The sequence below is a fragment of the Bufo gargarizans genome, chromosome 5 (assembly GCF_014858855.1).
Source record: "Bufo gargarizans isolate SCDJY-AF-19 chromosome 5, ASM1485885v1, whole genome shotgun sequence".
NCBI classification, from domain to species: Eukaryota; Metazoa; Chordata; class Amphibia; order Anura; family Bufonidae; genus Bufo; species Bufo gargarizans.
This window is the reverse complement of record NC_058084.1, coordinates 141,096,158-141,121,773: the sequence shown is the minus strand read 5'-3', so window position 1 is coordinate 141,121,773 and position 25,616 is coordinate 141,096,158. Positions and strand designations below refer to the sequence as shown.

The following is a 25,616-nucleotide window of genomic DNA, read 5'->3' as shown; positions in this document are numbered from 1 at the left end:
GTATGTAAACAACATGGAGAAGACATTCCAGATCCAATGCCAGGGGTGCATTAGTGGTGCTTTTCCTCTCACATCTTTATAGTAAAAGGAGTTCTCATATCATGTAGAAAGGGTTTCCGCTGAAATATTTAAAAAGAATGCGAGCTATAAAAGGAGACTGATATAAAAGAAACAGTATTCACCCTGACCAATGGCCTACTGCTGCCGCTCCTACACTGCTCGAGCCCCTGCAGCTCTTCACTTCCTGGTCACAGCTTGACCTACAGGAAATGGTTTGGAATTCTGATCAGCCAATTGCTGTCCTCAGCAGTGACCGGCCTCGGCCCCTGATTGGCCGAACATGCATCTAAGCCATTTCCTTTGTAAATCTGTGTCATATCATAGAAAACGAAGTCCTGGCCTTTGCGCTTTTTTTTTTTTTTTTTTTTGTACAGAATAGCACAGCAAAATCACACACATGACCAAGTTCCAGTAGTCAAGGCCAAATATATAAGCGGTAATAATATTAGCAACTATTATCACATGAATCACCGCAATTAAAACATAACGTTTATTGGTTTATCATAGTAAAAAGGGGCCCAAAATTAATACTAAAATGAGACCAGGACACGCCGAAAATTCAATCAATGTCGACCTCATAGAATAGCACAGCAGACTATGTTTTGGGGACTGCCATCAGAGCAGTGTAAACGATTGAAAATGGAACTGAGGTAAAGGAATCGCTCCCTTTATCATACAGCCTCAAAAGGTGCACTAAAGATTAATAATGGAAGTAAATAATCTTGTCCACATCATGTCAGTATGTTCCGGAAACAAACAGTCTTATAGAAATTCTGCAGAAGACACGGGTTAATGTCCTGTTCCATTTACAGCAGGGAATGATGGAGGGGGTGGGCCTGACCAAGGGCTGGAGCTTGGCTATCTTTTAGTCATGCTGGAAGAAGGCGAGCCCCACTCCAGCCAGTTGTCTTACAGCCAGACACAGGACAGTGAGAAGGCATTAGGACATGCTTGATCTCCTAGTACACAGGGGAGTGCGTAATTTATCAAGGTGGTTTTGCTTGTTTTCTTTAGATTTGGTGCCTTTTTTTAAACTTTTGTCTGGAATTTGTCATTGACTTGAATGAGTTTGTGACTTTTTAAGAGAGAGAAACTAATTTACATAGCCATTTAGGCACACTTCCCCACCCACTTTTCAAAATTGGAGTGAGCGGTGTAAAAATGCAAAAAGTTGCAAATTTTTGCTAAGAGAAGTCCAAAAAGTTCTGTTTTGTGACTTCTTAAAGCTATTCTTTTGACTTGAAGACTTCCTAGTTAAAGTGACCCTCCAGTTCAAGAAAAAAGTAATCACATTAACTAGTGAAGGAACAAAGCACTTATTTGGAGAGCACCTTTCATCGTTTTAGCAGCAGACCTGCAAATTCCCAGGCTCCTTTTCTGCAATCTTAGATGGTCGCAACACTTCGCTGACTGCCTTATGCACGCTGTTCATTTGGTAGTCCAATACGAGAGTAGCAGCAGGTGTCTTCAGATACCAAATGCACGGTGTGCATCAGGCAGTCTGAGAAGTGGTGCGTCCCTCCTGGATGACAGCCCAGGAATTTTTTTATTTTTTTTACCTGTCACTTTAAAGGGATAAATGCAGACATGCTCAACCTGCGGCCCTCCAGCTGTTACAAAACTACAACTCCCAGCATGCCTGAACAGCCCACAGCCAACAGCAGGGCATGGTGGGAGTTGTAGTTTTACAACAGCTGGAGGACCACCGGTTGAGCATCCCTGGATAAATGGATAGTTAAAGTGGTTTCCCATTATAGAGACTTGTGAATAGGGGATAAGGGTCTGATCAGCGGGGATCTAACCTCTGTGACTCCTGCCAATCACGAGAACGGAGACTCAGTGTTTCCCTTGCATTCCTGCTGCTCTATTCATCTTTGTGGAACTGACCATAGATAGAGCCGAGCACTTCAAATCTGCTATCTATGGCAGTCCTAGAGCATTGGACAGCACGGCAGAGAGCACGCATGCCCGCTGCTCCATTCTAACAGGGAGCAATGAGGTCGGACCCCCATTGACCAGACATTTATACCCTTTAGTTGTGAAGCATCTGAGATGACTGTTATGTATTCTCCATCAAGTATTATTTTATTTTTTTTGTTACTTAAACTTTCGTGTCAAGAAAAAAAATTATCTGCAACCAGGAATAATCTACGACCAGAACATCTCCACCGTTATAAACCATTTGTGGCAGTAGAACGCTTGGTTACCTCTGTTTCATTGACTTGGACTTTTGTAGAGGGGGTGTGTTGGGTGGCGAAGTAGAAGACCAGATGGCAGAGGAAAATGTACATCCAGGCATACTTGCCCTTTAACCATGTGCTTGTGCCTTGCCTTTATGTCCCTTTCTTACCACTTTTCGCTTGCTCCTAAGAAAGTTCATAAATGTTTACTTGCGAATAGCTGTATGGATGGATACCCATAGTTTACACTGAATGTTTCATTAAATATTTGCATAGCCCCAAAGGCAGGGAGTTATTTGGTCACTATTCATTCATTTCCTTTTGCTTCTCCTGGATTGTAATCTAAATGTCCTTACGTTCATTAGGCCGTCTTCTGAGGACAACTCGTCAAGCGATGAAGAGGAATTGAAGCAGATAATACTTGAGCCTGCTCCTGTGGAGTATCAGAGTCATCCTGGAAGCACCTCTTATCGAAAGACCTTGCGCTTGTCTTCAGACCAAATTGTATGTTGTCATTTTATTTTTCTTGTGATGTGATTTCATTTCACTGATTACTGTTTACCTTTTTTTACTGTTTACCTATTTGGAAGTCAATCATTCCTTTTGTGAGCACACTTTACCGTGTAATTTGGGAGCACACAAGCTAATATATTCACGAATTACACTACTTGTGAGAGGTCATCTGTGTTGAGCAAATTGAGTTTCAGATCCAAGATTTAAAGTTGACTCATTCAAAACTTTGTTTGAATGGTGTACGGTGATTCATCTCTGTACAGCACTCAAATGTAGAGAAGTTCGTTATTACCAGATTCTTGCGGGACGACTTGGGTAAATAATTTCGGACTTCGATTTTTAAACTTGAAAACCATTTTAAAACTTTCATCCGAAGTCAATACCAAAGCCGACTTTGTATCCAAGTTTTAAAATGTTTTTTAAGTTTAAAAATCGATGGCCGAAGTTATTCACAAAAGTCTTGCGAGACTTGGGTGAGAACAAATCTTACCTCGCTGGAGCCCATACATTTTAATGCTGTATGGAGACTGATGTTTGTACAGCATTAAAACAAAGTTTTGAACTAATTGACTTTGGGGAAAAATAGTCTTCCATAGACAGCAGTCTGTCGTTGTCAATAGACATCAATGGGAAACACAAAGAATTGGTGTTTTATGCAGCTTTCGATCACTTCCACTACAGCATGAGGACATCTCTTCCATAATGCTGTGGATAATGTCAGTAATTTTTACTTATCCTCTTTGATCTGGGTGCAGGGAATACGAACTTTTGTCACATCTCACCTAATACATATATTATATAAGTGACACTGTCAAAATAATAATTAGGATGTTTCCCTGTAATACACAAGACTTGGTGTTACAAGTATACCCGGGATATACTGTGTAAATGGCCATTTCATATGTAACTGGAATTCTGATATAGATACACTTTACAGGACTTGGGCATATTCTTAATTTTTGGGTTTCTGGTGTGTGATTTAGGAAACAATGTGGGAGCAGACAAATGTTTGAAGCCCTTCATAAATCTGACTTGTAGTATAATATGCGCCTGGCAGACCTATGCAGAAGACCATAAAAAGTGAATCCATTCATGTCTACAGTGCAACTATGATATGGTAGATATGGTATCGCTAGATGTTAGTTTTTTTTACCTGAGGCCCACTGTACATCATCTATATGTATCCATCTCTAATTTATTGAAAAATCATAAAATAAGTGTCTTTTGCTCTGTGATGAGGCTTTAGAGAAGTACCTAATAACCTGAACATCTGTTCCAGTGTCTGCATTAAACATCAGATGAATTACTCATCATCTGGGCTGATGATGCACAGCGCTGTATATGACTGTCCTGTAAACCACAAACAGCTGCTCAGCTGGAAAATGACCCACGTATGTCAATATATCATGGGAAGAATGAGTAGATAAAGCTATCTTGTGCTAAAATGTGGCATTCGGAGACTGAAATAGATGAGAAGGGTATGTCCACAGTGACAACACTGGTCTCAGGACTATTTTGGAGATGATGGGTTGCATGATTAAAAGTGCATTTTAGGCTGAGTTCACTTCTATGGCAGCATAAAACATCTCAAGCAGAGACCAATCTGTCACACAAAAGGCACCAACGCTGCCCAAGTGCCCATTAGCTTATCCTGGAGTCATGGTATCTGTCAGATGTGACCGAATCTGCCATGGGGGCTTCTGATGGTGCCTCAGATGCAGATGTGAACAGTGCTTTGTGCATTAACAGTCCTTGTGGACATTTAAATCTTTTATATATGTCTGTACAGAGAAGGAAGACGTGGTGGCACACATTGGGGGAAATTTTCAACACCTTTGTGCCAGTTTTTTGTTTGCCAAAATTTGTGACTATCCTCACCTCTCAACATGTTTTGAAAGATGCAGAGAAAAGTTGGCAAGGATTTTACTCCAACAAAATATGATTTAAGACTAGCGTATGAGACTGCAGTCTTAAAGCGTACCTTAGCTTTCAAAAAAAGTTTGCATTAAATCTGTGCTTTTTTTTGTACAGTCATAATCCTGAAGGAGTAGGTCTTTTTTGAGCTTCCGTAATGTATTTTTGCATAGCTAGATGCATTTCTCTCAGAAGCTTCCTTTCGGTGGAATCTACCAGCACTGTATTGCCATGACATCTTTTCCCTTACTTCCCACTAAATTTATTTTCAGCTCCACAAGGAGAGAGAGATCACACTTACAGGAAGGCAAGGAGGCTCCTGTGATTTTCTCAAGCAGTGTGGAAGCAGTTCTTTTATCAAGCTGCAATTTAGGTGTAAGTGAGACCCCCTAGTGGCCATGATTTTATGTTTTTGGTTTTTGTGGATGCAGGTGTTTTTAAAAAAAAGCGATTTAGAAATTTGCTATTTTCACCATGCTATGTGAAAGTATAGTGACTCTTTGAGAAATCTTCCCCATAGTGTTCTCTTTGCATCATTCAGCATACACCTGTTAAAGGCCCATATCCAAATCATACAAAATGCACAAAACAATGTGCATGAAAGTCAAGGGGTTTAATTTTGTGAGGTAAAACTCATTGGTTGATCCAATTAGTCTGAAAAATAACCATGAACAAAACTAAATTGATAGCTAAAGCTGTACCAGAATGGTATTCATAGGGAAATCCCATGTGTCTAATAAAAAGTATCATAATAAGGATAAATACTGTGGTGTCAATTGCCCTGGTAATAGAAGAAATTTCAGAACGTTAGCTTTTTTTTTTTGTATTAACAGAGAATGTGATAAGTGCAGAAATAATTGCATGTAAAAATAAAAGACAAGACAAAGCAGCAGGGGCTTGGCAAGCAAACTGTTACCTTGTCCAACTGGCGTGATTTCTGCTTAGTACATACATACTGCCGAGAAGAAAGACTGGAATATACCCTGCTAGTCTAGCCTACTCTTGGGATGACTGAGAAAATAGGAGTCTCGAGTTCTTCTAAGATTTCTTCCATTTTATCAAACCACAGCTTTCTCAGGGGAAGCTGTGCAAGCACTGATATGACTTTTTCTTAGACATTGAGAAAGAACAGTTGCGCCTCCGCCAACAAGAAAGCTGATGTATCCTAAATTGCATGTTAGGAGGAGTCCGTTTACAGGATTTCACCAGGGAAATTCCTTTTTTCTCAAGTGAAAACATTTTGTACTTTTTGACTTATTTTTTCCTGCATTTGGAGACTGAATACATACATACAGCCTCATGTCCCAAATACTGTGACTGCAGCTGTGATGTGAGGGCATCTCCTGGGCTATCTTCTGTGTTACACTTGATCTGAAGCAGAAGTTCACAAATAAGTAAACCAAAAGTAGTGGAAGACATAGACACAAACATAATGCTTATAGTATATGGTGATAAGCCAAACATAAAGTTTCTGATTCATGTGCTCGCCTATTTTATGACCATATCCAGATTCTGTGTAGCATGCATAGCCATCCATCGTTTCCTAGCTTGGCGTCTGAAAACGCTGGTCACTGACACGCGTGGTTACGTCCATCATCACGCATGACTGCGAGATGCATAGACGCCTGCACTGCACATTAATTTCAGATCAGTCAGGCTGTGGTCACACTTGTGTTATTTACCATCAGGTTTCCGTTGCCAGAATAGTGTAATGCTGTTCCATCAAGTGAGAAAAAGGGGAAACTGGTTAGGCGACTTTCACGCTAGCGTTTTTACTGGATCCGGCAGGGTTCAGCAAAAACACTTCCGTTACTGATAATACAACCAGCTGCCTCCGTTATGAACTGATCCGGTTGTATTATCTTTAACACAGCCAAGACGGATCTGTCATGAACTTCATTGAAAGTCAATGGGGGACGGATCTTGCGCCGCATACTAGGATGGAAAGCAAACTACAACATGTTGGGTTTGCTCTCCGGTCCGGGAACACAACTAAACGGAACAGAACGTTGACAATGAATGGGGACAAAACTGAAGCATTTTTTCCCCGGCATTGAGCCCCTATGACGGATCTCAATACCGGAAAACTAAAATGCTAGTGTGAAAGTAGCCTTAATTAGGAGTAATGAGATGCAGCGCAAATCAGATCCGTCATGACTGGAAAGCTGTGACGCCAGCTACTAGACTTGTGTGTGGGCTGAAGAATTCCCAGGAGCCATGATGCCTAGAATTGGGCTCCTGGAGTGCGGTCTTACAGCCCCTACCCTGTTACACATGTTGTTTTCTAGACTGGCAAGTTTATGGCTACAGAAGTTAGTGAACTGCCATACATTGGTCATTCTTCTCTCCATATTTTGTTATTTGCACAGCACATTCATGGTGGGATATTCATAAAGTCATTGACAGATTGAACTTTTAGTCATGGTCCATGTACAGCGTGGGGCAGGAAAAATTATGGTGGCGGAAATGTAAGAACTTTTTCACTGTACATGTAATGCTTTAATTGCTTATTTCAGGAAAAACTGAACCTCCGTGATGGTCCGAATGATATTATGTTTAGCATAACGACGCAGTATCAGGGCACGTGCCGATGTGAGGGCACCATTTATCTGTGGAACTGGAACGACAAGATCATCATTTCTGACATTGATGGGACAATAACGAAGTAAGTCCCAGACTTCAGCACCTTGCCACTGCAGACATGGGGTCTATGCTTCTCTTCCCACACACGTTATTCACTGTGGGAACGCTTTCCAGCACTAGTGCTACAGTGAGGTCATGTGGTTTGGGAGAGCAGTAAATTGTACGTTCATTCTGTTATTTGACTCTTGTGAGTAAATCTGACTGCTGCAATACATTATGTTCTCTTAAGGGTTTCTGGAAAGCTCAAGTGAAATCTGGAATTTGGATATATTTAGATCTTGAAAATTTAACTTATGGTTGAAATAAAATCCTGTTCTAACACTATTCTAGGGTGGTCCCCCAAATAAATAGTAATTTACTCGTGAGATTAGACATTTACATTCTGTCTTCTGTGGTATGTTAATTGGTTTGGACAAGGGACATATGCATTAATAGGAGTATTTTCATGAGCGCTATTAGGTTTATTTTGCCATGGTTTAGCGACTACTCTTAGGCAAATTGGGGGGATAGTTTACTATGCTGAAATATGTCTAAATTAGGCGTATTTCAGGCGCAGGTAGGGACGGACGGTAGGCCGGTCTCGATTGCCATTTTTTACGCCTGTTTTAGGTGTAGAAAAAGGTCTAAGTGTAAGACAGCTCGGAAGCTGTCTTACATTTAGAACTGGCGGTGGATGCACTGAAGGTATGTAGTGGCCGGCGCCTCTTCATGACTTTGGCAGATCCACTGCCAGTTTTGTGGTCTTAATAAATGTGCCCCGTTATTTCTATATGTATATATCTCATAGAATGTTTGTTTTTCTTCAGAGGTTGTTGTACATGCTCTCGTAGTAGCAAGAAACAGTCATTGCCTCCATTTTTATGGCTTCAGTTGTTGGCGCTGAACCTATTTTTAGGATGTGGCTTTGGGAAATGACGGATCTGTCGAGCACATGTGCAATTCCAGTGCTATTATTAATAGTCTGACTGGGGCTATATAACCTTGGGCCACTTGTTGATGTATTGGCTTTTGCCATGCACTTGTGCTGGTATGTACTAATGTAAGTTGGGCCTTTTTATGTGCCTCTGACATGCTTAATCATCTTTGTCTGGGCTCCTGCTAGCTCATATCTTCAGGAAGGTGTATGGTGACAGTCTGCTTGCAGTCAGATCTTCAGAGTGTATGACATCATGTTGAGGTTATGTCCTGTATTATCAGAAGTTCTACCACGTCCTACCTCCTTACTTAGTGTACTGTGCCTTAGAGCTATGATGATCTAGGGAAGTGATGGTGAACATTTTACAGACCGAATGCCCAAACCGTAACCCCAAAACCACATATTTATTGTAAAGTGCCAACATGGCAATTTAACCTGAATACTACAGTCCAGTATAGCATATCTTCCATGTACTTTATCAGTTAGCTATAATATCCTGCCTACATCCAATACGCTGCCTGCGCTGATGGCAGGAACAGTCTAAGGCATATTGGTACGCCTTAGACTTATTCCAGGGCGTGGATGCCCACAGACAGGGCTCTGAGTGCCACCACTGATCTCGGGTGTACAGTACACTAAATTAGGCCTCATGCACACAACTGTGTGTATTTTGCAGGCTGTAAACCATGGGTTGCAAAATACTGATACCAACTGTGTGTATCCCGCAATTTCCACTGGCCCCATTGTCAAAATGCATGAAATGGACAAGAATAGGACATGCTATATTTTTTTCCGGGACTGACATGCGAACCTGCAGATGCGGTGTGCTGTCTGCGTTTTTTGCGGCCTAGTTGAAATGCATGGGTCTGCTTCCAATCCGCAGGAAAAAAAATGTTCATCAGATGCGACCCTGTGCATGAGGCCTTAGGCAGTGTACTAATCACCAAAGCTGACTTTTACTAATGTACATTATTAGACCTTTCTTAGGTGCAGCAACAATTTACTGTCTTCACAGGGGCCAGAAAATTGGGCTAACACATTCCAGAGCTGTTAAACCCAGGACAACAGGATGCAGAAATGTTTTCATATGTATACATCCTTCATGTTTTAATGCTTTCTGATTTTTTTTATTTTAAGGTCAGACGCCTTAGGCCAGATTCTTCCTCAGCTTGGGAAGGATTGGACACATCAGGGCATTGCCAAGCTCTACCACTCCATAAATGAGTATGTATCTGGCTTCCCGCACCAAACTAATTCCTTTAGTTAGAAAGCAATGAGGTCACTCTCTTAAGACTCCCATGAATAGCGGGACGTGTGTCAGATGGGCTTATAGTTGTTTGAAATGTGGGAGAATATCCATTAACCGTCTGATAGCTGAATCTGTCAGCGGTGCCTCAAGTGATATTATTCATCAGACGTCTGAAACCGCTCTCCTGATGAATCATGTAGATCAGGTCAAGAAGAAATGTCTTTATTGCCAATATCTGTACAGTTCGGAGCCTTTTTATCTTTGCATCACTTGTTTATCATGTCCTTACATTTCCTTTTTTTATGTTTTAACTCTTCTATTTCAGAAATGGATACAAATTTCTGTATTGCTCCGCCCGTGCAATTGGCATGGCAGACATGACTAGGGGCTACTTGCACTGGGTAAATGACAGAGGCACTATACTTCCAAGAGGACCTTTGATGTTGTCTCCAAGCAGCCTTTTCTCTGCATTCCACAGGTATTTATACAGCCAGTGCCAAAAAATGCATCTCTTCTCCATTTTATCTACACTACCGACTACTAGTCAATGAGACGTAAAGATACAATGCTGGTTAAATGTGTGTGAAATGTGAATCAGTTTTTCAGTCTAAAAGACCTCTTTAAGCTTGCATACCTGGAGACTTCTCCGTGTATGTGCTAAACGTCCATCAGAAACGTGACGCGACATAGCCTTACTACCGTCATACAATGCATCGGCTACTTTGGAGGTTGTTTAATGCTTGTTTATCGGTTACATTTCACTGACACACTTTGCATCTGTTTTAGGGAAGTCATAGAGAAGAAACCTGAAAAGTTCAAGATAGCGTGCCTCAATGATATTAAAAACTTGTTTGGTCCACTTCAGCAACCCTTTTATGCCGCTTTCGGAAACCGTCCTAATGTAAGTACTGCTTGTTGTGAAACATTTGAGCTCTCTACGTTTCGGCTTCATCAGTTTCTGTCGTCCTGTTTCATTTCCATGAAGGTCTTTTACGACAGACTTCACATGGAGCCATTAAAATCAATGGTTCAGTTCACACGCCAGCTTTTTGGGGCATGCACTACTCTTGTCTGTTTTCAGTCTGAGACTCGTGCATTCAAATTGTATGGGTTGGGGTGAAACAAAGTAATACCCTCATGTAATGACATAGGGTCATTTTTTTTGTAGACTTAAATTGTAACTGCCATCTAAATTAGTCCTTACACACCCAGTGGAGAATGTACTGACTTCATACAGATGTTGCCCTGTTTGAGTTCAACCCCCGCAACCACGAGACACTAGGGGTTGTCTGGCCGATCATATTTTATGAAAAGGCTCAGAGTAGCATAACAAAACCTAAGTAAGTCATACTCCCCTCCACCGATTCCTCCCCACCTCTCCCAATCCAAATCTCACCGGGTGCCTGCTAATCTGTTTCCAGATCTTGACATTCAGAAATTGCCTGTTCAGCCAATCATTGACTGAGGCGGGTCACAGCTGTGACCAGTGATTGGCTGAGTGGACATTTCCTGTCTGTCGAGATGCACCAGGAAGCCAGGATCTGTCACTTTTTTGGGGGATTCTGGTCCGCAACCAAGCAATCAGGTGTTTGTGAGATAAAGTCTCATGTCTGTGGCCAGCTGTAGAACTCTGTATGTACGTAAAAGTGCACCAAATCTTAAGGTAGCAGTTAAATAGCTATTATACATCCATAAATCCACTTGGATAGCCTCTGTAAATATGCCTTGATGGTCAGTCATCAGAGTACCCCTTTTAAGTGGCTATGAGGGGGGTCACTGTGGTTATTACTTTGTGGTCAGTTCTTACACTCGTATCTACATATAGGGTATGTCCACATGTAGCAGAGTTGCTGCCGGGTAAACTGGAACAGGAAAACCGCACCATCATTTTGGTGCAGAAATGGCCTGCAGGTTTAGGCCGCATGCACAAGGCCGTTGCATCCATGCAACGGGCCGGACCCATTCAAGTTGAATGAGTTCGTGTTCTGTCCGCACCGCAAAAAATTATGACATGTCATATTTATTTGCAGTGCGGAACAACGGAAAGAAAAACCACGAAAGCACTCCGTAGTGCTTCCGGTGCTCCGTTCTGTGACTCCGTTCCGCATCTCTGGAAATGCTGACCCATTCAAGTGAATGGGTCCGCATCCGTGATGCGGGGTGCACGCGGCCGTGGATTGCCGAACCGCCGTTTGGGGGCCGCCCTAACGGCCGTGTGCATTAGACCTTAAGCTGCAGTATTCATCTGCAGATTTTCATCCTACAAATCTGGATGGAAAACTCACAGCAATTCTGTTGTGTGTGGCTGCGCCCTTACACGTGTATTCACACTTTGTCTTAAAAGCATTGGACTTGGCTTCAGTGTGCCTTTATGGGTATTTGGAGGCAATAATCTGCCACAATCTCACCAGAAATACCACCAAACCCTCAGCTAAATCTGCATCTGTTACATGCAGATTGTGCTGCAGATTTGCCTTGGATTTCACACCTGCTACATTGGAAGTAATGAAAATCTGCAACAAAATTAGCATGCTGAGGATGAGAGATCTGTTTTTCTGCACGGAGAATGTCTGCATGATGTGACATCTCATTAGCTAGCCTTTTACTGAAATACCTGCTCAGTAAGGTAAGGCTACTTTCACACTAGCGTTCGGGCGGATCCGTTCTGAACGGATCCGCTCATATTAATGCAGACGGAGGCTCCGTTCAGTACGGATCCGTCTGGATTAATAACTTTAAAAAAATTCGCAAGTGCGCAAGTAGCCTGCGCGGATCCGTTCAGACTTTCAATGTAAAGTCAATGGGGGACGGATCCGCTTGAAGATTGAGTCAATTGGTGACATCTTCAAGCGGATCCGTTCCCATTGACTTACATTGTAAGTCTGAACGGATCCGCACGCCTCCGCACGGCCAGGCGGACACCCGAACGCTGCAAGCAGCGTTCAGCTGTCCGCCTGTCCGTGCGGAGCCGAGCGGAGCGGAGGCTGAACGCCGCCAGACTGATGCAGTCTGAGCGGATCCGCATCCATTCAGACTGCATCAGGGCTGGACGGAGGCGTTCGGGTCCGCTCGTGAGCTCCTTCAAACGGAGCTCACGAACGGACCGACGAACGCTAGTGTGAAAGTAGCCTAAATCTGCCGCAAATCCATTTGGGTTTGTTCTTTAGGCAAAAACCAAGTGCGCATTTCTCATTAGAATGTTTGGGAGTTATCGAACGTTAAAAGGGAATCTGTCCTGACTAAAGGCAGCCTAAACTAGAGGCATATCCTCTTAGGGTGCTGCCACACGTTCAGTTTTCTGATGCAATTTCTGAAGCCAAAATCAGGAGGGAATCATAAAAATAGAAGAGAACATGAAGGAAAGATATTGCTTCCCTTTTTAAATCCTCGCCTGGTTTCAGCTTCCAAAAGTGCATAAAAAACGGACCATGTGACAGCAGCTTTAGGCAGGGTTTACATCATGTATTTGTCAGAAGCCGCTGGGCAGGAGAGCTGGGAGCTCATGAATATCAGGACTCATCGGCACGGTCTGGAGCTGTTAGGACTTAGCAGTTAGGGAAGCATAACACTGGTAAGATTCCTTTTAAAGGGGTTGTGCAGGGTCATTATATTAATGACCTATACTCACGACAGGTCAGAACTATCAGATCAACAGGGTTCTGACATCCAGCATCCCCCGCAGATCAGCAGTTTGAAGAGGTCACAAAGGCAGTGCAGAGTAGTAAGGCTTGTTCCACACTACCGTTTACCGATCCGGCAGGCTATTCTGTCCAATTAACTATAATGGGGTCCGGTGGAGATCCAGCCGATACCCAGACAAAAACGGAACAGCCCGCCGGAAGGCCGTATCGGTAGTGTGAAACAAGCCTTACAGCTGTTTGTTCCATTCAGGTGAACGGGAGAAGAAGCTGTAATTACCTGCGCTGTTGCTACAGTCTAGACAGTGTGCAGGTAAATACTGGTGTGGATGCAGCGCTCGCTCAAACAACTAATTGACGGGGAGATGGGAGTCGGACACCCACCAATCTGACTACTAACCTATCCTCAGGAGAGCTCCTCAATATCATGACATTGCACACAAACGTGTGCTGGTCATTCTGTACATTGGGGACCATCCATGCGGTTGCCGCAGACAGATCCAGACCCATTTAACTTGAATGGGTCCGTGATCCGTCTGCACTGCAAAAAAAATAGAATATGTACTACTTTTTCTCGAAGCCTCCGTTTCGCACCGCTCCTTCCAGATTGTGGACCGATTGAAGTGGATTTGTCCACAGCCGTCATATAGTGTGTACACGGCCGGTGTCAATATATTGTGGACCCGCTGTTTGGAGGCCGCAACAGGACCGCGTGCACTAGGCCTTAAAATGACATCACATTTATCTGGGCCAGTCTGGAGCCTCATTAGTTTCCACTAGAAAGAAATGCTGAACCCAGAAGACCATCCTTGAAGCCCATTCCGTATATTGTGATAATATTTCTCATATTCAGCCATTTTAATGCGATCAATAAATGAAACCGCTTGTTGTGAGCCAGGTACGTTGTACTTTTACAATGTTATTTACCATAGAACTTATTAGGCCTGTCTTTTTTTTGATCAAATCTTTTTATTTGAGATCAATTTCTCATTTTTCATATGGACCAAGTTAACACAGATAAACCCCCCCCCCCCCCCTTCCCCAGCCCCAAAGTCCAGGTGCAGTCCATCTTGGAAATAGTCCACAGCAGATTTCAGGATGCGATCCAACCCACACTCATACTACAAGCACACCCGCTCATACGTACACTACTTTTTTAGGTACGCTATACCCAGATTGCCTTATTACCTATGACTGTCACAACCTACACTAGCCCTGGACCCCTGTCCTAAACAACAAGATGGAAATGTTCAATCCATGTATACCAGATTTTATTAAACTTTTTGTTATTCCCTCTCTTTTGATATACATAACTCTCAAGTTGCACCAAAGTGTGTATTACTTTCACTAATTCGTGCACCTCCGGTGGATCTGGAGCAATCCATCGGGACACAATCCGCTTTCTAGCCTGATATAAGATACTTTGAATTACCAACTTAACCTCTCTAAGCCCTGACATTTCACCAACATATCCCAATATGCATAATAAAGGAGAACATTCAATCGTAACCCCATAAGCCTTCTCAATGAGGTCTGCCACATCATTCCAATATCTGCGTAACCGCAGGCCTGTCTTAGAAGGTAAGATGAAATTGTACTTAGAGCAGTTCTGTATTGAATGCCCAGTTTTCACTATCCTATTCACTATTATATCCTGTGTGATGTGTAAATACTGCAATACTGTAAAACACAAGTGAAATCTTGATCCACCACGCTGTCACTTATGTCATTCCTTCAGTATACAATCCGTGTATGTGTACTTGGCAACTTCCAAGTATAAATGTTATCGCCAAAGTAAAAAAAAAAAAAAGCTATAATATGGGAAACAAGAAGTAATGTGAAGACCCAAGCATGGATTCTTTTCTCATCATCCTATCTTGAACAAAAGTGGAACAAAGCCAAAGGTTATCAAACAAAAGGGATCCCCTGGAAGTTTATGTAGCCGTCACGTTTCCCGATTACTCATTGTTTCCTGAGGCCCACACCATGGGGGCAGGAGTCCTGTCTCTGGCCTGCTGGCCAGCTCCTGTGTTGAAATGATCAGCTCCTAGAAGCTCTTGCAAATACTTTCCGTCATCACTGACTATTAACTCTTGCCGTGCCACAATCTCTGAGAAACGATGCTTAATATGGTTTCTTTTTGTGTTTTGGAATTTGAGTATTGCTTCTTCTGGTTGTAATGAATACATTCTATATCTTGCAGGATGTTTTTGCTTATGTGCAAGTTGGAGTCCAAGACTGCCGAATATTTACTGTCAATCCAAAAGGAGAATTAATACAAGAGAGGACAAAAGGAAACAAGACGACGTAAGTCTTTCTATGATGTGTATCTTGGTGGGTAGTTAATATGTTTGAGTATTGTATGTAGCACAATGTTTAAAGGGGTTGTCCCATGACACAACTTATTCCCTATCCACAGCCCCAGTGATCAGGCCCCCACTAATCACTATAACGGGGGGTCGGGGGTCTGTGTTCCCTGTTTGGATGGAGTGTCATATGCACATGCATTAACTCTGCTCTATTCAACTCTATGGGGCTGCCAGAGATGGCAGAGTACAAGCACTCATCTATCTCTGGCAGCTCCATACAGTTGAATGGAGTTCATGCATGTCTGATGCTCCATTTAAATGGACAACATACGCTCTTATTCTTGGGATTACCGAGGGGCCTCAGTGGTTGGACCTCCGCCAATCAGATACTTATTCCCTATCCTGTGAATAGGGATACGTTTTGGTCATGGGACAACTCCTTTGAATAGAGTCATAGCTTTGAGGCTATTTGCAGGCACTTCTGCCCTCACAATGTGCTGAAGCACAATTTTTAGGTGGTTTGGCACCCTTCCTTTTAGAATATCATAAATATGAGGGTTATCTTCACGTATCTGATATTGTCATCTTCTTGAATACTTTCACATTTCTTAATCAACACAACCAGTTATGAATTGGATGCTCCTCCTCTCTGCAGCTTCCTCTACATGTCAGTGGCTGATTGGCCTTGTGACTGCACATTCACTGCCAAGAAACAGTGAACCTAGTAGGTCAAGTCTGTTATTGAACTGGACTACACGCTCCTCCCCATAGACTTAGATATAGACTTTTTTTTATTTTTTTTTTCAGCCTAATTATTCCCCTCTTCAGCTAGATGCATTTCACTCAGAAGCAGAGGGGGTTTCCCTTCTGTGGAGCCTGCCAACACTACTGCTGTGACATCCTTTGTTGTCTGCTCTGGAGCACACAGAACACATAAGGAGGGCTAAATTGCACTTACAGAAAGGCAGGAGGCTCCTGTGATGTTCAGAAATGGTGTAGAAGCAGTTCTTTTATCAGGCTCAGGATCTTGGCTAGTTCTGACAGCCCGCACTTCTGTTTCTGTTACTAGGGAAGGATCTTGCATGAGAACAGGTAGTGGACTGCAAATTAGGTGGAAGTGAGACCTCTAGTGGCCGTGACTTTACAGCTTTTTTTTCAGGTGGATGTGGGCACATTTTTTTTAAATGAAGTGGTTTAGAAGCTTGCTAATTACACCATTCACTATTAAATGAAATTATGTGAAAAGTACAGTGACTCTTTTAGGGTGTCCATAAACGGTGCAGTCCAGCTGTGGGATCTGCATGCGGATGACTGCTAACTTGGCAAATATAGGTGCAGACTGCCAACTAGCGACACTATGCAAGTGGATGCCATGGCCGGCCCGCACTGTTTATGGGCACCCTAAGGTTCTAGAGTCATAATTTAATTACATTATGAGAATAGGTTATAAACCAATTCTGACAAAACAATAACAAATACAGGTGCACTCTGCAGTCTCACTAAACCCTCAAACTGATTTTAAAATTGAGAGATTAGTCAACATGTCCTACGGTGTAGAACATGTCTAAGCCCGGGCACCACGTCAAGGTTTCTCAAGTAGCCCGAGACCTAACGCTCTCCTACCTGAGCCGTATGGGCGATACCAGGAGCCAGTGGGCAAATTACAGGAGCATGAGGCCGACTCACAAACAGCTCACCAGTTACCTCCAGCATGTAACCATGCTTGCAATGGGAGGAGGGAGGAGTCTGTGAGTCCCACTCAAGACTGACTGATATGGCCCAGGCCTCACAGGTGCACCTAAATGTGGCCTGTAGATGGAAAACAGGCACATTTAAATTGGAGTTTATACACCTCCAGGAATCTATATATACAAACTAAAAAGACAGGGTGGCATTAGCAGGAGGTGCTCAAACCCACGTGCAGTCGTGCATATATACAGGGGAGCAAATCCTGCACTTGTGGCCCGTTGCTAATGGCGATCCCCAGCAAAATGCATACGGTGGAGGATGCCTGCGGCGAACCACAAGTACCACAATAGACATCTCACACAAGGTAACAAGTGCGTATGTCATAATCAATATAACAATATAACAAAACAATAACAAATACAGGTGCACTCTGCAGTCTCACTAAACCCTCAAACTGATTTTAAAATTGAGAGATTAGTCAACATGTCCTACGGTGTAGAACATGTCTAAGCCCGGGCACCACCGTAGGACATGTTGACTAATCTCTCAATTTTAAAATCAGTTTGAGGGTTTAGTGAGACTGCAGAGTGCACCTGTATTTGTTATTGTTTTGTTATATTGTTATATTGATTATGACATACGCACTTGTTACCTTGTGTGAGATGTCTATTGTGGTACTTGTGGTTCGCCGCGGGCATCCTCCACCGTATGCATTTTGCTGGGGATCGCCATTAGCAACAGGCCACAAGTGCAGGATTTGCTCCCCTGTATATATGCACGACTGCACGTGGGTTTGAGCACCTCCTGCTAATGCCACCCTGTCTTTTTAGTTTGTATAAACCAATTCTGACTGTAACTGAAAATCAGGAGATGGAGTAAAAACATATATTTCGAATTGTATATTATTAATTATAGTTCAATGCACATCTGTCTTAGTTAACGTAACACGATGGAGTTCATCTTGCTTGTAATGTAAATAGTTTTCCTTTCCTTTCTCCAGGTACACCCGACTAAGTGAGCTGGTTGAACACGTGTTTCCTCTGCTGGACAAAGAGCAGAATTGTGCTTTCTCTTGCCCGGAATTTAGCTCTTTTTGCTATTGGAGAGACCCATTGCCAGAATTTGACCTGGCAGACTTGACGTAAATCACTCATGAGCATGTCTGGAACTGTTAGTGGACGTGAAGTCATTTCGGTCGGCAGTCACTTACCTGGAGTATTACTGATGTGAGGAGCCTGCGTTCTTGTCCATTGTTTCCAATGCCTTTCTCTCACTTTGTCTTACAGTCGGTTAGTAATTTGTAGCCAGTAAAGATATTGTATCCTATCAATATATTCAGGGAAAAACATTAAGAGAAGTGATTTTTATATTATTACAATATATTAATTCTCTGTAATTGGTTCTTGTGAAAGATGCATTGCACATTTTATCTTGTGTTCAAGCATACCTTGAAGTGTAATCGTCTTTCTGGATCATGTTGTGCCTCCTTGAAATCTTTCTCATCTCTAAAGCCATTGGGATGTAGCGTCTATTGCAGGGCAATACGCTTCAGGACCCACAAGAAGGGAGACTTATTACGTATGCAGTGGAAGTGTTATTTCCTGGAAAACAATTGGTTCTTCAGCATCTGTGAAAAGGCTTAACCCAAATATGTAGAACTGTGCAATTATTTATTTTACCTGCATTTCAAGCCACTAAAACATACAATGTTTAAGGCATTTGTTTGCAATTTTGTTTTAGGATTATCATTTGCTTACTTAAGGCTTATGGTCCATCCAGTTTCTTTTCTTTTAATTTGTAAAAAATAAAATGTTATGCTTTAAAATAACATTTCATCTTCATGGTAACAAACGTTCCCTGTTTTACTCAATGAAGGGATGGCTGCTAGCGAGTCTTTTGCTCAGAAACTGCTTTACTAATGATCTTGTCAGGCACTGAATCACTCCTTCAGATTTCCTTATATCAACCCTCCAGTTCACAGTAAAGATGTCACTGTCCATGCAGAATGCATATATAACATACCGTGTGCTCTGTAATGTTGCTGCTGTGGTCCATTTCATTCCCAGTCTCCAACTTAAAGGGCTTCTATCACCAGTTTTGCCGGCAGATGTCTTCTGTACTGCACCTGTTTCGGTTACTCATCTGCATGGAGCAGATGCACACTGGTAACAGAAGCCTGTTAAGGTACCGTATTTTTGGACTAGAAGACACACCTAGGCTTTAGAGGAGGAAAATAAGAAAAAAAATATTTTTCAACAGATCTCAGAGCAGACCCCACCCCAAATCAGACCCTCAACCTCCATCAGCCTCCCATCATACCCTGCAGCCTCAGATCAGCCTACGTGCTCTGGACAGTACCTCATATCCAGGACTCGCCACTTCTTCTGGGTCAGGACACCACATCTGGACCTGAAAGAAGACCAGGGGAAGAGAGTACAGCCAGCGCAGCGCTGCCCTCACCTCCCCATGCCTCCTGCATGCTAATTACTGCTTCCATAATGGAAGAAGTCATTAACATTCCGACTATAAGACGCACTGCCACTATCCCTGCTTTTTGGGAGAAAAAAAATGCTTCTTATAGTCTGAAAAATATGGTATATAACATGACTTTAGCACCACTCCATCCCATGTCGTCTTCTTCTACAGGACCCTTGCCCTAAAAGCAGGGGGGAGGTGTCTCAGACTATCAAAGCACACTGTGCAAAGGATAGTATCAGGTATATTAACTATACTTTCAGCATGTAAAGTGAAATCTTTACTGTGACCCGGACGGTCACTTTAACTACGCAGCTGTGTAGAAGGAATACTCTGAGCCAGTAAAACTTAAGAGTTGTGCAATAGTGTTTGCAGTAACCAATGGCAACCAATCAGCGTTTCAATTGTCTGGTGCTAGTTCGACAGTGGCCGTAAATGTCTGATCAGTTGCTGTGATTTAGTGCTCGCCTTCCAGCCATGTTGGTAAGTGATCCTCGAAGATTAGTCATCCCTTTAGCTCTCGCTTGTTTTTGTAAAAAATATTATTTGATAACCTCAATAGACCCATCCCCCCATCAGCTTCCAAAGTTGTCTGTTGAGAAAAAAAAAGATATTTTTTTATAGTACTTTAAAGAAGATTTAGAGAGATGAAGCTGCTTATTCTGCAAATTGTGGGTTGGTACCGATGTAACCTAATGCCAAATATAGGATTACGATCACATAAAGCTGTTTGGAAGGGTCTGTTTCATAATTACAGGGTACAAGCCAACATTGCCTGACTAACCTCCACTTCCCTGGTGCTGGCTGTGGATATTTGCAGAAAGTGTGCAATAACTTCTCCTTTCAGCCTGTAAGAACTCATTGTGCACATACATTTACTTTGTGAATGTCCTACCTTGACTTGAGGTATGAGTCTACTTTATGTAGTGAAATTGTGAAAAGGATTTAATTGTGGTAGGTATCCTGTTCAATTCTATCTAAATAAAGTGTTCAAATATTTTATATATTTTATCTGAGTATTATGCTTGATTTATTGTGTCAACATGTGTAAGTGTGAATTGTGTGCAAGCATGTGTGCGTGGGATAGTAACATAGTTTGTAAGTCTGGAAAAAAGACATCTGTCTATCCAGTTCGGCCTGTTATCCTGCAAGTTGATCCAGAGGAAGGCAAAAAAAAAAAACCCGTGAGGAAGAAGCCAATTTTCCTCATTTTTAGAGGGAAAAAGTCCTTCTCGACTCCTAAAAAGGCAATGATAATAACTTCCTGGATCAACGACCCCTCTCTAGTAACTATAGCCTGTAATATTATTACACTCCAGAACTACATCCAGGCCCCTCTTGAACTCTTGTAGTGAATTCACCATCACCACCTCCTCCGGCAGAGAGTTCCATAGTCTCACTGCTCTTACCGTAAAGAATCCTCTTCTGTGTTTGTGTACAAACCTTCTTATACTGACCCCTGATATATTTATACAAAATCATTAGCTCTCCCCTTAGTTGTCTTTTTTTTCTAAACTGAATAACCCCAATTTTGATCATCTTTCTGGGTACTGTAGCTCACTCATTCCAGTTATGAAGCCACGTATTGTCTAAGGGTGGTATTACACTGCCTAAACTTCGGGCAGTGCGAGCGCTGATGGTAGAGAACATATCTATCGGTGCTCGTTTGCATCGGCCTGCTTACACAGGCTGATACACACTGAATGCTGGAGGAACAATTGCTACTACAGTCATTCCTCCTTCATTCTGTTCTATTCATTATAGGCAGCACATCCCAGATTACATAAGTATATGTGGTGCTGATAACCATCCATCCATCAATCATTCATCTTGATGAAAGATGCTAATGAACAAGCGTTCGCTCGTTCATCGGATAAATGATTATTGGGAACGAGCATTCATATCCCTGATTGGCTGGAAATTGTGCGGTGTCATAAGGCCTTAAGCTACAGTTTAAGATAAGGCAGTATGCAAATGAATGTGAAATGTGTACAAGAGCATTACTCAAACTACATAACGGATCCTTATGCTAGCCATACACTTTATATAGCTGTTTGTCCGACAGCTATTCCTCCTGACCCACCATACTCGCACATAAAAGGTTTAAGGTTACATGTGTTCTCAAAAGGGAAAAGGCAAAAAGGCTGTATCACATTAAACGATATACCAGATGATTTGACAATCGCCTGATCTTTAGTAGAGGAGATCGCTGCAAAAATCTTCATGGTATGGGGAGGAGCGATCGCTAATGCCATCACTTGTTCCCATACTGACGAGTTGTTTGCTGGCAGCAGATCGTGATTAGACAGCATGATCTGCTGCCAGCAAACAACTCGTCAGTATGGGAACAAGTGATGGCATTAGCGATCGCTCCTCCCCATACCATCACTTGTTCCCATACTGACGAGTTGTTTGCTGGCAGCAGATCGTGATTAGACAGCATGATCTGCTGCCGGCAAACAATGATTTTTAAGCCTGCTCGAAAATCTGGATTGCCCCATGAACGAGTGTGGAAATCAAACTGCCAAACTTTCTTGCCACTGACATCTGCCAGAAAGTTGGACCACCCCCAAACACATTAAGGCCTTGGCCACATTTCCGTTTTTCACTGACGTGTGCTGTTTGCATTTTCCACGGACAGCACGCTTACCCATTGATTTAAATGTGTACATTTCAGTATTTTTTATTTTAATTTTTTTGAGAAGCCTCAACCAAGGCCACATGCACATAACTATCTGTTTTGTGGTCCAGAAATCATGGAATCCACAAAGTATGAATGCGGACACGTGCTGTATTTTGCAGCATTTTCTATGATGGTCCGTGTGCTTTCCTAATCCATATGTCCATTCTGCATTGAAGTCAATGGGTCCGCAAAAAAATGTGTATGCAACATGGATGGTATGCGTATTTTGCGGAGTTCAAAATACATTCGGTCGTTTGCATGAGTTCTAAATTAAATTTTCTTTAGTTTCCACTCTTTTCAGAAGCCTTGCTTTCTTTATTCATAGAAATCTGGATTTCTAACTACGGTCCTAGTTTTCTGTTCTTCATGATTAAAGTAATCCCAAACACATACAGTGATGTTGCGCTCGAGGCTTTGGGTTGGCAAGCTTATTGTTCTAAGAAACCGCGTAATTTATTTTCTAACTAATGCATCTTGACAGCTACACATCCTTTCAGACCTACAGCATTGCCTGTCCCCCCTCCCCCCCCCCCCCACACACACATTTTATGCAGAATGTGATGTAAATTGGACCTTTTTAGTAGCCTACCAGGTATTGTCTGAATAATATTTGATGATACACGGTGCTTGTGTCTAATTTCTGTTTATGGCCTTTTTGTCCAAAGATTAAAGATTAACCACTTAAAGGGAACCTGTCACCAGTTTTATGGTGTCCTATTTAAGGGCAACATAAATAAGTGACTGATTCTCTTAGCAAAATGCTGGGTCACTTTCTTTAATTGACCCAGTCAATCAGCCAACATTTTGTATTGAAAAGCTCCAGCTGATAATGAGGAGTCATGAATATTCATGAGCTCCTGACTCTCCCCGCCTGCCTGCTGCTAATTGACAGTTTTTTTCCATATGAATCAGCAGCAGGTGGGCAGGGGAGTGGCTATAGCTCTGAATTAAAAAAAACGCTGGACTCAAATCAGCTCATTAGCATGTGGCATCTTTGTGTGTATATTATGAGGTAACCATCTGTCACACCAGTAAGTGAATACATCTAAGGTACTTTTAAGTAGTTAATGATTGTATATAATTTTGTTAGATTATAATCAAATATCCACATGACAGGTTCCCTTTAAGCCACAGCACCATACTGTTACATCACTGCAAGTAGGTAATTAAGACTCAGCAATGAAATTGTATGGCGCTGTGGTGTAGGCTCAGGAGTTGTGCCTGCACTATCACTTGTGGTTGCCAGCTGTATTATACAACTGGCACTCTACCCTCACAGCTGGGATCGGAGATGACACTATTCCTGGCAGTTTACCCCTTAGATGCCACAGTCAATGCTGACCACAGCTTCTAAGCAGTTAAGAGAAAGGGGCTCTCTTTGTTACCCCATCAACCCCCTACAATGCGATCTCCGGTTGCCGAGGGTTTCTAAGTCACCAAAGGACCCAACAGTGGTCTCCAGGCCTGCCATGTACGGATGCCATGTACTGATATAATACACTGCAATAATTCTGTATTGAAGTGTATTATGTCAGCAAGCAGAGGATTGCATGTTCAAGCCCCCTTGTGGGGCATAGAAAAAGTGTTGAAAATGTAAAAATAAAAAATTTAAAGGGACACTGACAGGTCCAATTAGCATATTTATATATATATATATATATATATATATATATATATATATATATATATATATATGTCAGTACAGGTCTTCTAAAGTCTATTAAAATCATCTAAGTAGCCCCCCTGTCCACCTTATAAATACCGAAATATAAAGTTTTATAACCTGCTTGTCCGGTCACCAATCTGCCCAGGCTGCCGCCCAGCTAAGTGAATATTGATGAGCTGGGCGGGGCTAAGAGTGGCAGTTGGGAGCGGCTGGCTGGGCGCATTTTGACATGAAACGCCGCCCCTTGGGCAGATTGGTGACCGGACAAGCAGGTTATAAAACTTTATATTTCGGTATTTATAAGGTGGACAGGGGGGCTACTTAGATGATTTTAATAGACTTTAGAAGACCTGTACTGACATATATATATATATATATATATATATATATAATGTCAGTACAGGTCTTCTAAAGTCTATTAAAATCATCTAAGTAGCCCCCCTGTCCACCTTATAAATACCGAAATATAAAGTTTTATAACCTGCTTGTCCGGTCACCAATCTGCCCAAGGGGCGGCGTTTCATGTCAAAATGCGCCCAGCCAGCCGCTCCCAACTGCCACTCTTAGCCCCGCCCAGCTCATCAATATTCACTTAGCTGGGCGGCAGCCTGGGCAGATTGGTGACCGGACAAGCAGGTTATAAAACTTTATATTTCGGTATTTATAAGGTGGACAGGGGGGCTACTTAGATGATTTTAATAGACTTTAGAAGACCTGTACTGACATATATATACCTAAATATGCTAATTGGGCCTGTCAGTGTCCCTTTAATGTGTATATATAATTAAATATCTGTCTGCCTGTTCTTTATGCACTGCCAAACGACTGGACCAATCTGCACGAAATTTGGCATATAGTTAAATGAGGTACCGGGTTTCACTCTATAGCTTGCAGGTCCTTATTTAATTTCCTAACTGACGTACACACGGTTACATGACCCCTATTGGCCAATAGAAACTCGCAGGTCCTTCTGGCTTCGCCTCACTGACATTACACACAGATTTACACCAGGTTTCCATAACAGTACACACATTTTTCTACACTGTTACACCCATGATGGATGTCACTTATGGGGGTACTGTGCATGTCACTATTATGGGAGTCACTGTGGATATCTTTTGACCACACACACACACACAAACAAACAAAATAGACAATATAGACCCGTGCCAAGGCGGGTAATTCTGCTAGTTTAGGTATAAATATAAACACTGCATATGTAATGACATGCAATAAGATGATCATATTTTTTCTCCGATACAGCGAACAAGGTAAGAAATGTAAATGTTACTTGTAAGTCCTAAAAAAATGCAATAAAATGTAGAAAAATAGTCATATATACATCAAAATAACAATAATGAAAACAACTCATACCAGGAGGCAAATCAGTCCATGATTTGGAGACATAATACATATGAGTATAGGTATCACGTTAGTAATTTCATATATAAACAATCAAACAATGGTGATACCAGGAATCAATACATAGACCATGATCATATTAACAATACATACAGGTCCTTCTAAAAATATTAGCATATTGTGATAAAGTTCATTATTTTCTGTAATGTACTGATAAACATTAGACTTTCATATATTTTAGATTCATTACACACCAACTGAAGTAGTTCAAGCCTTTTATTGTTTTAATATTGATGATTTTGGCATACAGCTCATGAAA

General features: G+C 42.1%; 1 protein-coding gene across 3 annotated transcripts in view; it reads left to right on the top strand.

The window, feature by feature from the left end:
* Nucleotides 1–20,597, top strand: part of LPIN2 (lipin 2) — an 83,399-nt gene extending 62,802 nt beyond the window's left edge. For all 3 annotated transcript variants that reach the window (XM_044292810.1, XM_044292809.1, XM_044292808.1), the window contains 7 exons: nt 2,606–2,744; nt 7,184–7,332; nt 9,364–9,450; nt 9,801–9,953; nt 10,262–10,376; nt 15,317–15,420; nt 18,112–20,597. In XM_044292810.1, the coding sequence (XP_044148745.1) occupies nt 2,606–2,744; nt 7,184–7,332; nt 9,364–9,450; nt 9,801–9,953; nt 10,262–10,376; nt 15,317–15,420; nt 18,112–18,256 (892 nt within the window). In that variant the 3' untranslated portion in view covers nt 18,257–20,597. The remainder of the gene's footprint in view (nt 1–2,605; nt 2,745–7,183; nt 7,333–9,363; nt 9,451–9,800; nt 9,954–10,261; nt 10,377–15,316; nt 15,421–18,111) is intronic.
* The last annotated feature ends 5,019 nt before the right edge of the window (nt 20,598–25,616 follow it).